The sequence below is a fragment of the Boleophthalmus pectinirostris genome, unplaced genomic scaffold, assembly GCF_026225935.1.
Source record: "Boleophthalmus pectinirostris isolate CB_2022bp ecotype Guang Dong unplaced genomic scaffold, ASM2622593v1 HiC_scaffold_5, whole genome shotgun sequence".
NCBI lineage: Eukaryota > Metazoa > Chordata > Actinopteri > Gobiiformes > Gobiidae > Boleophthalmus > Boleophthalmus pectinirostris.
In genome coordinates, this window is record NW_026571404.1 from 30,597,354 (window position 1) to 30,614,822 (window position 17,469).

Consider the following 17,469-nt stretch of genomic DNA (forward strand, 5'->3'; position numbering starts at 1 on the left):
TATAATATTTTGGCGATACCCTACCCACCTCTACACACTGGAAACTATCAGAGAGGAGCAGAGTGTGGATGTCTGGTTCAAAGGTTCATGGCAGAGTTCAGATGGGGGTGAGGCCAGGTTCTGTTGCTAATGGAAGTATAATGGAAAAAACAGGCCTCAAATACAGAGGAGCCAACACCGTGTAACCCTCGTCATTAAGATGGGACTGGAGAAAGGGTAATGCTGTCACTCTCAGTTTGTGAGTCCACGTCAAACTGGGACAGTCTAAGAACAGTCCTATGAAAAAGTAATAGAGGCACCATAATGAGGTAAATTTACATACTTTTACTTTCTTTAACTTTTCTGGTGGAGAGTTCGTCAAATGTTTTTGTCCATGGAGAGGTTATTGCTTTGTCTGGAATGTTTCACAGTCTGGTATTAAACCTTTCTATCTTCGTGGAGACCAAACTCAACCGGGTTACAGGTCAGATCCGTGGAGAGGCAACCCTGCTCAGTCAGAATGTATGTTTTTCTAGGTATTTTTTGAGCTACAAAACCTATTGTAATTTAATAAATGTCAGTGAATAAATATTTAATGTCCTTCTGTGGAACATAGGCAGAGTAATAACATATTTGAAAACAAGCAGTTTCTATTAAAATCTGAACTTGATTGAAGTTAAATTTTAATGTAAGTATTTTTTTAATAGTATATCTTCAGTCTAGGTCAATACTAGCTGAACAATTACTTTTTGGCATATTCAGAACACAATAAGAATAGTTAGGACCGTTTCAGAGGAAAAATTACGTAATTAAATTTTTATTTCAATCTAGACTCCAAAAAGTACAACTAAATGGAAAGTGTGTTTTGATTTGGTGGTTAAAAAAAAAGGATTGGTGGTTGGTTATGAGTTTATGAGTTTATTTATATAATTTAAAAACTGTCATGTTCTTTCTCATAATAATTGAAACACTAATACTGTGACTTCATACGATCAAGAATATTAATTACACACATTAGTTCTCAAACTCTGCACTCTTTTACGAGTTTACTTTATTTGGCTAAATTCTGATTTGCTCCATAAAACAGAACTTTTCAATACAATAACACTATTTGTCTACTATATTTTTTATAAGGTTTGAATTTTTAATAGCTGAAAAAAAATATTGTGTCTTAAAAGGAGCATGTGGTTTATGGTATGCTACTTATGACTTATTACACGACATTGTAAAGACATTTTCTTTGTATGTTTGATTTTTAGAACTATAGCATCAGCCTGCCCAGGGCCTACAGCTGGTAAGGACTAGTTTTTAGCTTCAACCTGATACAATGGATCTCTCCTGTTAAGGTTAATGTACACTGTGCAGTGTCCCTGTCTCATTAATCCCTAATGGATTCTTACTAGGGATGGGACAAAAACTCTTGCCACAAGATCTCGTGAGGGAATTAAATTACCAAAAGATTGTGCACACATGAGAAAAAATGATCATGTGAGATTTTTCATGGAAATACGGAAAAGTGCCGATGGGACTATAAAGCGAGATGAGGGGGCTTTTTTACTCCCACACACCTAGAATACTGTCCTGAGGAAGTCAGACTGCAGATGGCGCTGTCGTGCTGCCTCCACTGGTAGGAAGACAGCACCAAAACCTGTTTAAATCAGCTGAGGAAGAGCGCTAGTGAACAGTCCAAACTGTCAGGTATGAAAACAAACTCTTGATCTGAAAAAAATTACCTAAAAACATAAATTATCAAAAGACCAATTAAATTTCATTGGACTACTTGTGAGATTATCTTTCCTCATATTTTCACATTTCTTTTGGATAAAAAAAGGTTAATTTTACCGCAGAGTAACTTCAGTTGATGAGATGTAGTTCCAAAAAATGTGTTATAAAAACTATAAAACTAAATACATAAAAAATTATGAAGTGAAACTTGCAAACTAAATGGTAGAAATTATTGACAAGAAATAATTTTAAAATCTCATCTTGTTTTATTCTCTTTGACAAAATCTCTCGTGATAAAAATTGAGTCTTGTCCCATCCCTCGTACTTAAGCAGATGTTTTTTTATGTGATACTTTGCACTTTTGCTCCTCTATTTTTCATACTTCATCCACCACTACTTCCAAAATCAAACTGATACTGACATAAGAAGATGAACCAAAAACTGCACGTTGATTTAAATCTGGACATCATTGTGTGCTGCGTGATCCATCCCAAACGCGTAATCTCCTAATCTCATTTCCACTCTTTTTACAGACAAATTCACGACGCCACCACATGACACAGCAGCGGGGGCTCATGTCTTCTCTGATCTCCGTAGACTCGCGCTACACATCTGAGTAGGCTTTGTAATCTGTGTATTTAGCGGCTAACGTTGTGATCGCTGCCAGATGTGCGTGCTTTGTCTTGGGAGCCGAGTGTGGATGGAGAAAATAAAGTGTGTGGGAGAGACGTGTACACAGTTTGACAGGGGCTTCTCTCAGCGCCTTTCCACACGCCCGGGCTCAGGTCAGTGGCCAAACATAACATCTCATCCGTCTTATCTCGCTGACGGCAGCCATTATCAAACAAAGAGGTTCCGCTCACGACTCCCGCAAAAGTCAAAAATGGATTCCAGAAATGACACAGGACGTGTTTTTTCGATGTGAAATGTAATCGTGATCTAACCCTGTGACCATCTGATTGTTATATCATTCAGCGCGATTCTTTTTAAAGGATCCATATGACGCTGTTTACTGATGTTATAATGTTGTTTCCTCATCACAAACAGACCTGGAGTTGTGTTTTGTTTCATTCACACATGTTTAACACAAACCCTGCATATTTAGGCTGTGTTCTTCTCTCAAGCAGGAAACATTCTGTACCATCGCTAGACTCATTTGGATAATTTCAGCTCTGGAAATGTCAATCTCTAATGAACAAAAGGTAAAAGGAGCTGTTAACTTGAAAACTACATCCCAAGGTGAAACAGAGCATTTTGAGCTTTGGAGATGTAGACAGACTAATAATAAAAGATTATTCAAACATGTGTGGATGAAACAAAACACAACTCCAGGTATGTTTTTGATGATTTTAAAATGTCTAAACACTTGGAAGAGTCAATTTTGCGTAATACAGGACTTTAAACTTTCAAAACATCCTGTCTACTAGTCCGCCTCTCAGCCAGAGTGAATGACAAATTCAGAAGCAAGTTTAGTTAATAAAAACTCTCGAAATCAGTATAAGTGATTCAATTTAAATCATGTTCAAGCCAGTGGTCATCAAAGTAAGGCCCGCGAGCTGACTCTGGCCCGCCACAACCCTTTGACCGGTCCCACAGCCCCTCTGCTCCCCACCACTTCAACTGGCCCTATAAGGCAATCCTCAAAAGTTGTCATGGTGTATTTTTTTTATTACTTTTGGGCAAATAATAACACGTCTGCATCTATTTTTTTCCCATTAAAAAAATGATATTTATATGAAGTATTTATATTTAAATAATAATATGACATATTTACATTTGCCACCAAATTTCCATCACCTGACAAGCTCGAGATCAAACTGTGACAGTCAACACACGTGCAGAGATCTGTAGTGCAGTTAAGGACAACAAAATGTCAGGTGTTAGAGTACGAAAATTTGACAGAAAATGCTGAGTTTTCAAAGAACAGTGGACGAGTGATTATTTTTTTGTTCAGTGTAAGGACCGTGCAGTTTGTCTGATATGTAAAGAAAGTAGGGCAGTTTTCAAAGAATATAACCTGCGTCGTCACTACGAAACCTGCCACAAAGAGTATGCTAGCTTGCGAGGGCAAACGAGAGAAGATTCGGTGGATGAAAGGTGGACTGGCTGATCAACAACATGTATTCCTTCGTTGGCCGACCCGACCCCGGCCCCCATCACAGTCAGGAGCGATAATGTGGCCCCAGAGAAAAAAGTTTGGTGACCACTGTTCTAGGCAATACAAAAAACATTATGAGAGGCAGTGCAGTAGTTCTTAGACTCAACAGGAAGGGCACTGTTAGCATTATACCTCTTCAAAATTCAGCTCTGGCCTCTCAAAGTTGTGAAAAACACATATAAACTCCTCATGGTGAATAATTAGGATGCTTCAAATGCATTAAGATATGAACTAGTTCTGTTTTTCAAGTTTTTTAAAAGCAGGAAAAATCAGGCACAGGGTCTTTAACATTCATCTATGTCGACAGAGGAGTAGACACACACTTGGACTGTAACTCTACCTCAACACTATCTGCAAAGTTTGAGCCACAAAACGACAAAAACACTCATATTTATCTTGTACAAACATCATGACAGCTGCGTACACTTGACAAATCTACTTTCACTGAAACACATTGACACAGACATCGTTTCAAACACTTTCACACACCACGACACAAGCACGAGACCCAAAGCAAGCATCGACAAAGCCAAAGCAAGCAGAGCAAGCCATAAGCATTTGAGAGCCTCCAATGGGGAGCGAGGCATCCAGCATTCAGGGTGTGGGAGCTGACTGAAGATCAGGGCCAGAGTCGAGTCAAGCAGTGATGGTGCGATGGCCGAGCAGACACGGGGAGAACACCACTTTTTCATGAAAGCGAGGTCTATGAAAAAGTCTGCAGATCACTGGGGCACATGCTAGGAGCGCAGCTAACAGTGGAAATCAAAGAAAGCTTAAATCGAGCAAAACAAAAGCATGCCAAAAGAAACAAAGCAAAATGTCCTGCAATGGTCATTGAGATTGATGACGTTAAAGATCACCAATAATAATGGTCTTGCAGATGAAACAATAGGACTATTAATTTGTTTATATGTGGAGAGTAGATCATTCATGACAGTTTTTTGCTTTTTCTGTTGAATTTTAAGAGAAATGTGGTCATGAAAGCTCTAATTTCCAATAAAAGTGCATCATAGGGTGTTAAAAGCAATGAAATTCAACACAAATGTATGGGAAAAGCAGAGGATGAGGAGAGAGAGATGGACAAAGGATGAGAGCAGACATGGGCATGTGGTCCTAATGGCCAAGGTCTCCAGTCACGCAGTGTGACTTAAAGAGTTCCAGCTCTTTACTGTTCTGTTGAATTAGACCCCTCTATGGGGTGCAGAGTCACACAACCACACCTTGACTGGATTACACTTACTTTCTGCCTCGTGTCGAGTTATAACTCCCTCCGTATTTCTTCCGATTAAGGATGAGAGCAGCAATTTCTGGCACGTAGCGAGCAAACATGGCCTACATGCATGGAATAGAAAGAAAGAAAAAGGCATGCAGAGAGGGTTCTACTGCACACATAAAAACAGCAGAACCGTCTGGAATACTTACTTTCTCCCATTAACCGCACTATAGGAACCACCATATTTCTTGCGGTTTCCTATTAACTCTATGATTTCAGGGACGTAGCTGGCAAACATGGCCTAAGGAGAAGATAGGAGACAGAAGAAGAGACTAGTACGCTGCACAGCGGCGGGTTTCTAGAAGAGCCACTTTGCTTTGTTAGTATGCGAGTCAGGAGACAGCCATACGGAAAGCAAAGAGAGCGCTGTGTTCAATTTGTTAAGCCCCAGTGTTAAGTGACATTCTTAACATCTCCAATCTGCAGCTGCACCTGAGATCTTAGTCCATTTATACTCCAATAGTAATCAAACCTAAGTGCCATGTTTTGTCCAACAAACACAGAGACTGGAGCAGGTGGATTTGAATAGGCCTACCTGATGTTCCACAGCTGCAAAACACATTAAGACTCATTTGCTGGGCTTGGAAAATGAGCTGGATGCATTTTGCACAGACGCAGAGCCTGTGATCCCACCATGCTTCTAATGACCTATGAGCGAAGGAATGGCATCTCATAATCTGCACTGACAGTACTGTTAGCTTACAGTGCTTCTCCACACTTACAGTAGAGCCATACATCTCCGCTCTCATAAAAGCACACTTGAGTCATGCTTGGTAACAGTGCCTATGCATCTCCAGCAGTAATGTTAAATGACGTGACTTTGATTTGATCCCTGGCTGTAGAATCCCTCCAGCCCGGAGTCATTATTCAAGCGCTGCTGCTGATAGGAAGCAGCCAGGGAGAGGCCTAAAGACTTCCAGAGCTCTCAGCGCGCAGGAAGCACGCCATCTATCACTATGGCAACCGCACGGGACACGTCCACACAGCTGGAGGTCATCACAGAGGAGAAGTTTAGTCTTAAGAGAACATTTGAGTTCAGACAGTAACATGGTAAACGCAGTGTACAAATGAAAATCTTATTGGGGGCTATAAGTTGAAACTGAGATGGAGGGCGAGCCAAAAGTCAGTGTTTGAACGTGTAAGAATCTTAATGTTTTGACTTTGTTTCTAAATATGCCGTGTGAGAGGCTTTTAGTGGATGTTTCCGCAAAAGGCAGCTCCATCCGTTTCAGTCAGCACCAGAGCGGCCCAGTGTAATATCTTTGTAATTATTCAGTCTATTCTCATGAAACTAATCTAAGCACAGAGCCATCACCCTCTCCTTATGAACTTAATAAATAAACTTGGGTAGTGGCATTATTAAGACAGCTATGGTCATACAATAAACTCACTAACAAGTAGGGATGCACCGGTCCTGTCTTCAATTTATCGAAATCCGATACCAGAGCAGAGATTGAAAACAGTATTTACTTTCTAAAAACTAAACTAAAATAAGACAAAACAGATCCAAATGTGTTATGTAGTGGTTGTTTATCTCTCAAGTCACTACAGAACAGCTTTGTGTAATTGTATTTTTTTTTTCTTGGCCAACTACGACCAGTAAATCAGTCTTATTGCATCAATTAAATGTCCGACTAGGATATCAGTTGCACCGATTTTACAAAGCTGATATCTGATCCTGCAATTTTTTGAGTCTGCGGATCAGTGCATCCCTGCTAACAAGACTAAAATAATGCATAATTGTAGATTTATTTTAACTGTTTACTGTTTCAAAGGTAAACATTTCGACATGGTTTATGAATTCGACACAATTGGACTGCCAAGACCACTCCTGTATGAATGTAATTATCTTTAAAAATGGTGCGTCGTCAACATTCATAACATTATACCCTCCATCTCATTTCAACATTGTATAATTTGAACATAACTTATCTATGGATGGAAAGAAAGTGAAAAGCTGCTGGGGAGGCTGCTGTCGCTATGGTAACAGTCAGGTGGGCCTAAGCATCATCTGCCTGCTCCTGTGTTTGTTGGAAAAGTGGGAGGAGACACGGGAGAAGGGAGGTCCTGAAACCGCAACTGCTTCTACAAAATAGTAACCACATTTTAACACAGTAGCGAATTCATGTATTCAGACATGTAGAAGGTCGACACAATAGGGAGTAAGAGACAAGGCCAAAAGTTACAGACGAGATACACTAGGTTCATTATAAACTGAGCTAGGTTTAAATTTCAGAAAACAGACATAAATATAACCATGTTAATTACACAGCATTTAAATGACATTACTTTTATGTTTAAATCACTTAGCATATTAGGCTTATTTAAGTGTACAGGTGGGGTCAGGCAGGGTTTGGAGAGGGGACCAGAGGGAAAGGGAACTATTAAAAAGAAAAGTGTTTTTTACCAAACCGCCCAGGATGAAGAAGACCATGAAGAGGCGTCCCAGGGTGGTTTTTGCATAGACATCCCCGTAGCCCACAGTGGACATGGTCACCATCAGCAGGTACACACATTCCCAATAGGAAAGAGACTGGGAATTTTGGAAATTTTCCCAAGGATCCCCTGAGTTTTCCACCTATAACAGTAATAGGAATGATTAGTTAATACTGTAAATAAAGTTTCATAACAGTGTCATAGGCCAAGAAAATGTTAAATGTGTTAGGCAGAGGATGTTTCCTCTGTATAAAGGTCAAAGACTGCCACCTAGTGGTGAATAAGTGTCATATGTATTAAGTGCTTGCAAATAATTATCATCACAAGGTTAGTCCAGGGTGACCAGGCGTCCCTAGTTCCCCAGGACCTGAGCCCTGTGTCCCCTGCCCTAGCAGATTTACCCAAAACCATTGATTAGTCCCAGTTTTACACAAGAAATGTCCCAGGTCCCTATTTAGGACCAATCTGATCCTAAGCCAGCAGTAAAGAGAGGCATGTATTGTGGTTTGTTGAACTAAAATACAGAAAACTGTGCTTCAAAATGACCACAAGGCAAAAAAATAATAAAAAAAATGCACCAACAGAAGTCCCTCAGATTATGACTGACTGACAAGTGAGTCGAGAAAGGACAGTTTTGAAATTGTGAAAATCTGGTCACCCCAGGTTAGTCTGGATAAAACAACGTCAAATAACACGATGATACCACACTTAACCTATGTTTTACATAATCACACTATGTTTTAAATAATCACACTATGTTTTAAATAATCACACCTGACACAAAACTGTTCAGAGTGGCCTAGAAAAGCTCTGGGGTAAATATATTTAATTTAAAACCCTAAAATGACATTTGCATTCAGCTATCTTAGCCTAGCCTATTTTTGTCGAGACACAGATACGACTCTAATGAAAAAGGCAATTAAATGATATGGTCACCTCACCTACATGAAGTATAATACAGTTTTACAGTCTACTCCTCTAAGGCTCCAGTGATGTTGCGAATGTCATTTGTAAAAAATGGAAAGTAATGAAAAAGTGCTTTTTAGTGAACCAGGTCATACAGTGCAGTACTGTTGAGTCACAGTGCAGTACATACAGTCACAGTAGAGTCACACTGCAGTACTGTAGAGTCACAGTGCAGTACTGTAGAGTCACAGTGCAGTACAGTACAGTCACAGTGCAGTACTGTAGAGTCACAGTGCAGTACTGTAGAGTCACAGTGCAGTACAGTAGAGTCACAGTGCAGTACAGTACAGTCACAGTGCAGTACTGTAGAGTCACAGTGCAGTACAGTAGAGCTCATTAGCCTGGTTAATTGTTAAACCTTCGTCTAATGTCTGAGGCTGGGGTTAGGCCGTTAGGTCGTCTATGGTCGTTAGCCTTTTAATTCTGTGGATGTTTTTTATTTAGAGAAAAATAAAGGAAAAAGCATGATTGGTGCGCAAAGGAGAAAATTTAAAGGACATGATTTTTTTTCATAACATTTCTGAAAGAAAAAAATAGCAGTTCATTATATAGACTAGTCCAGACACCTTTTATTTTTATTACACCACCTGACAAAAAGTTTCTGCTCAATTTGATCACCTTTTAGTCCAGGTTAAACCCAAACAGAGGTCTTATAATCCAAGATCAGCACTCACCAAGTGGATGAAGCCAGCCGCTGTGAGCCATGTGCTTATGAAGATGGAACACAGGTTCACCAGCTTGATGGAATTGCTAGACAAGAAAGGCACAATTCATATGATTTACAATTTACTATCAAAAGTTTGTAATAAATAAGGGATAGGCCCAAAATTTAGAAGTGTAAGTGACACAGATAATGAGGCTTAGAACAATAATAATTCCCTTAGAATAAATAAAAGAGAGATAAATAGATAAATTCTATTCCTAGTTAAGTTAAGTTAAGTTAAATGATACAGGTCTGTAAGCTATCATACTGAAAAGAAGGCATCATTACATCTATAGTGTTAGAAAATACGCCTATAATGTTTTAAATTAAATTTGCAACTAGAATTGACCAAACAAATCTAAACTGGGCAGGAGAAATTCTTAAAATAAAAAATTGAAAATATTGCATTTGTGGACTTAAACAGAAACTTTATTTTACTTACCTCGTTTTCAAGATATTCAAAAACTGTAAGATTTCGGAGAACTGTATCAACCGTAGCGCTCTCAGAAACCTCAAACCTATGAGAAACACACAGAGAAACAAAAGATAGAATTAGCCATTAATGAATCTATATTACACAAAAGTGACTCTGGTGAGCTTTATGACATTTTATATGATGATGTTACTAGGGCTGGGTATCATTAAGAAGTCGCCGATGCATACCTCAACACATGGGCCAAGGTACGATACATATCTCGATACAGCGCACTTTCGGTTCAATATGATTCAATATGTTATATTTCAAATCAATTTAATACAGTTCAATAAAAAATAAAGGCAAAATCATGGTTGTGATAATAAAAGTCTTTGTTAAACCATTTCATGTGCAAAGTGAATATGACACAAACTAATTTTTATCATCAAAACTTTGAAAATATGAAATGTGTTGCATAAACAATTTTCCTTCCTCTAAATCAGAGATGTCAAACTTAGGCCCGGGGGCCAAATTTGGCCTGCGATATAATTATATTTGGCTCGCGTGATCATATCAAGTATGTATTAGAGCGGGCCCGACCGGCTACAAATAAGCTATAAAGACATTATTTATTTAATATTTTGTTATTATTTTATATTATGCTTGTTCTGGATTCAGTGTTTAAGCATGTTAAACTATTATTAAACATTTATTTTAATAAGAAACGTTTGAACATTACATATCTCAAAAGAAGAGAAAACATGCAGATGTTGTTGACATTTTTTCAATAAATATTTTGTTTGGCACAACTTCGTTACAGTTTTTAATTTTGGCCCTCTGTGAATTTGAGTTTGAGTTTGTTCTAAACTGTAGTGCTGTAACAAAATAATTTTGTAAAATAAACCCAAAAATATCAATACAGTAGCCCACTATATCAATACTGTATCATCACATTAAACGGTATGATATACTGATATTTCAATATTTTTGCACACCCCTAGTTGTTACTTTTTGTTGGTGTTTTGCTTCATTCACATATGTTTGAGTAATCCTTTATTATTAGTCTGTCTCCAAAGCTCAGAATGCTCTATTCCACCTTGTGATGTCATGTAGTTGTAGTTTTTAGTTAACAGCTATGCTATACCTTTTACTCAGTACAGATTGGCAATTCCAGAGCTGAAATCATCCAAATGATTCTAATGAAGGTGTGCGGAGTTTAAAAACACATTGGAGCACTTCCTGTATGACATCACAGGGGTTCCCATTTGAGAGAAAAACTCCTAAATATGCAGGGTTTGTGTCTTAAACAAGTGTGAATGAAACAAAACACAACTCCAGGTCTGTTTGTGATCAGAGATTAGCGTAATACTATGTGCCCTTTAAACAATTACACAAGCGTCACTTTCAGACGCAGTTCTTTCATGAGGCCACTATTTGGAGGGCATATTTAGACATTCCATTAGTACGAGAAGTGAAGCGCGCCCTACTTTTTGCTGGTGGCTGGCTGCGCTGAGGGATTATCAAACAAAGCAACACCTGCCTCATGTCTTTTTACATAACAGTGCTGATCCCGGGGTGCATGTGTTATCCCATGTCTCTTTGCATGTGTGGAGCATAACACGGATTCTTTTCACTCCAACTATAGAAAGCACCAAACTAATCCAACCAGGTTCATTTTGTTATTCGATTTATTTTATTACATTATTTTTTCGCTAGATAGCAGTCGAAATTGTCAGGTATGAAAACAGACTGAACCTTGGTCTGAAGAAAGAATGTCATAAAGTAAATGCACAAAAATAGTATAAATATAGGTCATTCTAAGTAAGGCAAGTTCATTTATTTACTTATGCATTATTAGTATACTTTTACTTTTGTGGGGTATTAACTGATAACACAACATATTTAGATCACCATGTTACCCTTTATTGTTTTGAAAATGCCATATTCAGCAAAAAAAGTAGTAGTAGTATTAACATTTTTGTAAGACTCCTCTCTCTTTGCTCTCCATGCCAAGTCACATCCCCTTCAGAGCACTATCACAATACAATCCACTAATGAAACTACTGAACATCGCATCAAGTTTAAAGTTGTTTTGCAATAGTGCAAGAGATACTACTCAGCAAAATAAGAGTAATCAGCAAACATAAAGGGGCACTATAAGGGTTTGTGACCTGCTTCTCTCCATGGATATATTGTTGCTATGATAAAAATATTCAGTATGGCATTTAACTTATTGATCTCCATTCACATAAGAAGATGACACCACCAGGCAAAGTTATGTCAACTCAGATCTGTTTATATCAGGGGTGGGCATTTACTTTTTCCATGGGGCCACATGAGAAACAGAAAATACTGTGGAGGGCTGGGCCAAAATGCTTACCTCAATTCTGCAAAATATGAATTGTATTTCTTTATAAAAAATAGTAAATAGTATTGTTTTGACGAGCTGGTAAGACTGGTAAGAGTTCATGTTATGAGTGCGGCTGCCTTACAAAAAATGTCATTAAACAAGAGCAATCAGAGATAGCAACCTGGTCCCCCATGAGGCATCAGTGGGGGCAGTTCATCACCCTGGAGCCCAAACCCCGGTTATGTGTGTGCCAACTTGTGTGATGATTGGGTGAATATTTCAGCCTGCAGATGGTTCAGATGGTTGTCTATCCTTTATAATGGCGTGACCTTTCAATTGACTCGTGTGACCTCAAATAACCTCAGATCGTCACCAAACTTTTTTTTTTGCAGCATCGGGCACGGGGGCTTGACCCACGTACCAAATTTGGTGACAATCGGTCCATACATGGTGGAATTATCGCAGGTAGACAGACACACACAGGGTGAATACAAAACCAGGTAAAAAGAAACATCTCTAAAATAAAAGCAATGTGGCTTTAGTCCATGCTTGAGTTAAAATTATAAAATATATTTATTGTGTAAATCTGAATTATCTTAAAACAGGCCAATCAGAGTCAACCAAAGGGCTGTATGTGGCCCGGGAGCAGCACAATGCCAAGGTCTGGTATAGAGGCAACCCCACCCACTGTAAAAAATGCATGTTTTTCAAAGTATTTTCACTATAAAAGACTGTACTTAAGATAAGGTGACTTTAATGCTATATGGTGGTACATTTTTAGCAAAGTAATATCATATCCACACAAGACTACTCAAAAAACTGTAACTGAAGATACCAAACACATCTCCAGATACAGTATGTTTTGGATAAGGAAATAACCATTAAAACTCAAATTGCTTTAACACAGGCTTTTGAGCATTGATAGCCACAAATATGAAAATACATTACCCCAGTTGGTAAGAACACGCATGCAGGATATTAGCGAGGCACATGAGCGTGCTTGTCTTTGCCGTTTTTGCCTAATTCGGTAGCCATTTTGGAAAAGGTCAGAGCAGGACTTCTTCCTCCTCCAAGATTCTTTGGGAGATTCCAGGTTGACTCCGGTTTGCGTCCGGTGGTAAATGAGTAACCTGGGAGGAATCATTTTGGCTATCTGCTATTCCCACAAAAAAATTTAAATGATTTGATAAAAAATGATTTTAAAAAATGTACTCAAAAATCTATGATAATTTTCTTGTCATTTCTCTTGTAGTCTGCTGCGTTGTCACTTTCCTCCTGAATGTGTCTAAGCAAAATGTCTACTCTAAAATACACTCAATTGCAGCAGCTCTAATCCGAACAGTCCAAACCGGTTTACCTTGCTGTCCCCGGTCAGTTCTTTTCTATGAGCCTTTTCGCTCCAACACACAACAGCAAAACTAGTAGAGGGATTATGCTGTGATGAAAAATTGAAATGAAACTAAAGCCAGAAAAATAATCCGCTCACAAAATGAAGTATGCTGTGTGTAGTGGCGGATGTCCAACAAGTCAAACACACTGTTAAACTGGCAGAGGTCACACCAAAATTCTGAAAATATAAGCTCTGATACCGAAAATGGTACCAAGGCTAAAGGGCCTATATTATGCAAAATTGACTCTTGTGAGGTTTAAGACATGTTATAATGTTCTTACCTCCTCAAAAACATGGCCAGAGTTGTATGTTGCTTCATTCACATGTTTGAGTAACCCTTTATTATTAGTCTGTCTACATCTCCAAAGCTCAAAATGCTCCATACCACCTTGTGATGTCATGTAGGGGTAGTTTTCAAATTAACAGCTACCTTTTTATCTTTAGTTCAGTAGAGGGGGGCAACTCCAGGGCTAAAATTATCAAAAATGATTCTACTGTAGGTGTATGGAGTTTAAAAGTACAGTGGAACACTTCCTGTATTACCACATGACATCATAAAGTGGAACAGAGTGTTTTCTGTTTCTATCTGTCAGAGTTTGTGTGTTAAACATGTGTAAATGAAATAAAACAAAACTCCAGATATGTTTGTGATGAGGAAAAAACATTATAACATCTAAGAAAATAGCACAATATGGACCCTTTAAGGTAAGGTACATTACTAACTTTCCGGTGCATTTGACCCATGTCCATGCCCAGAGGAAAGGACACAGTGAGACACAACTCCACACAGAAAGGTTTGACAGAACTGTGCCAGTTCAAAGTGCGATTTCACATCTTCTAGTTGCAGTGCAGTTGCTTATGTCTTACTTAACTGTTGTTGCTCCCATGGCCTTTGTGACTCTTGTTTACAGAGACTGGAGCAACCTTAAACTTTACTACAGGTCCCATAAAACACCACTCTGCTCTCCGCTACTACACAAAGTAAAAGTAGAAAACCAAGCACTCAAATCTGGCAATTAAAATGCAATTAGACAACATTCATTTTGGACAGTACATTTGTATGTGAATAAATATATTGCAGAAACTAGAGATGTAACAATAACCGAAATATTGTGATATCATATTGTCAAAGTTCTCACAATAATATCATGGACCATCACAATATATTGAATTACAAGTCTCTTTGCTTAAATTAAGAGTTATGGTGCAGTAGTAGCTAAAAAAAATACAGAGAGAACTACATAGACCATGATCCTTTGCTCCATTTCAGTGTAGACTACATGAAGAAATAACAGTTCTAAGCACTTTTAAGTCTTAATTCTTTGGATTAAGTCTTGTCAAGGCATTTTAAGAAGTAAAAGTAGCATATTAACAGTTTTGTTAGCCTCCACAAAATATCTTAATAAATATACCGTGAGATGTATAACGTGAAAATATTGTACTGAGAGATTTGGATATTGTTACATTCCTAATCGTGAGCCTCCCCATCATGTCATGATCTTTCCCACGATATCGCAATAAATATCGTACTGTGATGTTTGTACCGTGAGGTTCATGCCGTGATGATATCTTATTGTGAGACTTGGATATTGTTACACGCCTAGTAAAAACATATCAACAGCATACATTTAAGCTTGGTTGAATTTGAGTAAATATAGCACAAAACTATAATTTGTACAAAACTGACCAATAATATCATATTTGTCTATTTATAATTTTGCTCTAACTAACACGTATTTTTATCATAACATATCAGCATATAAACATGTAAAATAATGCTCACTACAGAGTATGAAATGTTGATTGCAATATTCAAAGCCACCACTAGAGGCTGCCAAATGCCACAGAAAGTGCATTGTAGCCTACTGCTTGAGAATAAAATACAAGCAAGTAAGCAAGCATATATTAGTAGGTACTTAAGATCCTAAATATAGATGGCAATAATGTTACTCAATATATTTATAATGTTAAGTAAGTCATAGCATAACTTTTAAAATATAAAAATCTATTTGCCTGTTCTACAGAATTGAAACTGAAGGTTGAACTGATAGTATCTTGAAAACATTGACATAACATCAAGCATCAACATGACAATTTTTTTTTTTTTTTCATATTTTCAAATGAATTTCATACTTACAGCAGAGTTAAACAAACTATACAAAGCCCATCACACAACTCGCACATCTGACCTATTTATCTGAAAATGTGAATGGACCCCTCTGCCTACATAGAGTCCAGTACATGCACGTGCACTGGAAGAAAATCCCTTTAACTCTGCACACGTGTCTTACAGCCAGATGCTCATTCAGAACATACCCCCCACCCACGCACGCACACACACGCACACACACATGCACTATAGTCCTCCCCCATTCAGCCTGCAGGATCTGGGCTACTCCCAGTCTGTCACGTGGGCCAGTACTGTATACCGCTGGTACATTTTATCAATCAACGTCTGGGGATCTACACGTGGGATAAAAGCAGCTTTGTACGCGCCCGGATTAGAGTATTTGATGTTACACGGAGGACTAGTGAGATGCCTATGTTATGGCTATACCGCTCTATAGAAGTAGTCTATAGAGATGGACATGTGTGTGATAACCTTACGTAAGTACAGACACTATTGTAGCTTAAAGTGCCTATGACTGGTAGGAATACTCATTTTAGGAATCATTATATTCAAGATTTTACAAAAAAAAGAAAAAAAAAATTACATTATTTTTGTTTGGCCATTATTGAGGTTTAAAATTTACTTCCTGGTTGGAAATCAAGACACCTCACCTCATGAAATTCCTTTACTGTTCCCCTTGCAACCCCTTGACCAAAACTCCTAATGTAAATGGAAATTATTATTTGACAAATAAAATGATAATAAAATTACCTATATCAGGGGTCTACCAGTAGCTCTCCCCCTCCTTCAAAGTAGCTCGCTAAGAGATTTCTGAATTACTCTGGGCTGAATAACTCAAATTTGATTGATTCAATTCCTATTTCCTTTGTAAATGTATATTTTTATGCCTAAATTTGTACACTGATAACTGGATAATGGGTTATGTTTTATAGATATCGAACTCTACCTCATCTTGGGCTTACCACGGTGCTTTCTGGTGACCCCAAAAATTAGCAGCTCTCTGGCATTTGTCGTTTTACAAAAAGTAGCTCACAGAAGGAAAAAGGTTGGAGACCCCTGACCTATATCCTTAGCTGAAATAATGTTTAAAGAATAAAAAACATGTTTCTTAAGTGTAAATTGTTACTTCTGGACAGAATTCCCCCAAAATAGAATTCTCAATTTGCACTATTTTTCAACATATTTTTCAACTTTTCTTCACAAATTGCTTCTTGGTTGGTGTAAAACTGTAATTTATATTTACAGCAGGTATTATCTCACCAAATTAAATGAAAGTAAAAATGAAAGAATAATCAAAACCTGTCATAGACATTTTAAAATTGTGCAAATATGTAGTAGGAAATGCTATAGTGTTGCCTGTAATGTCCCAAAGTATGGCATTAAACTTGAGAATCTCCATAAAGACAAACAGGAGACGCCACCAGGTCAATTTACAGGTGAGATCTGTGAAGCGGTGACCCCACTCACTGTCAGAATGGCAGTATTTTTGAGCAATAAAAACACACATAATTGAATAAATGCATCTTATATAAGTTTAATACCATCCTGTGAAACATTACATTTTCTTTAATCTATTTTACTTAGATTAGTCTTCGGTGAAACAATCTGCCTGCGTGATTTTCTGTAATATCTGGTACAAGGTGAAAGGAAAGACACGTGACACTGAATGATAGTGAACATACCCAGAGGACGTAACAAGGGGCTACCACGGCAACAGAGGAAGACCTTATATGGTAAACGAATTCATGCCAGTGTCAGAAAGTGTAAGCCTCTTTCAGGGGGAAAACGTCAGGCAGGATCAACGCGCACTACCTCCGCTCACCACATGGGGGCAGCAGGAGTTTAGGATGGAGTCGACGGGCCTCCATTCAACATTTAGAGAGCACGCAGCTGGCTAATGTTACTACACTACTATTCATTACACGCTAAAAATATCTGTTATC

General features: G+C 38.1%; 1 protein-coding gene across 13 annotated transcripts in view; it reads right to left on the reverse strand.

The window, feature by feature from the left end:
- The window catches only part of kcnma1a (potassium large conductance calcium-activated channel, subfamily M, alpha member 1a), a 316,984-nt gene that overhangs the window by 50,874 nt on the left and 248,641 nt on the right, over positions 1-17,469 (reverse strand). For all 13 annotated transcript variants that reach the window (XM_055162655.1, XM_055162649.1, XM_055162657.1 and 10 more), the window contains exons 6-9: positions 9,683-9,758; positions 9,212-9,287; positions 7,543-7,713; positions 5,285-5,376 (exon numbers count right to left, since the gene is read on the reverse strand). In XM_055162655.1, coding sequence (XP_055018630.1) covers positions 5,285-5,376; positions 7,543-7,713; positions 9,212-9,287; positions 9,683-9,758 — 415 coding nt within the window. The remainder of the gene's footprint in view (positions 1-5,284; positions 5,377-7,542; positions 7,714-9,211; positions 9,288-9,682; positions 9,759-17,469) is intronic.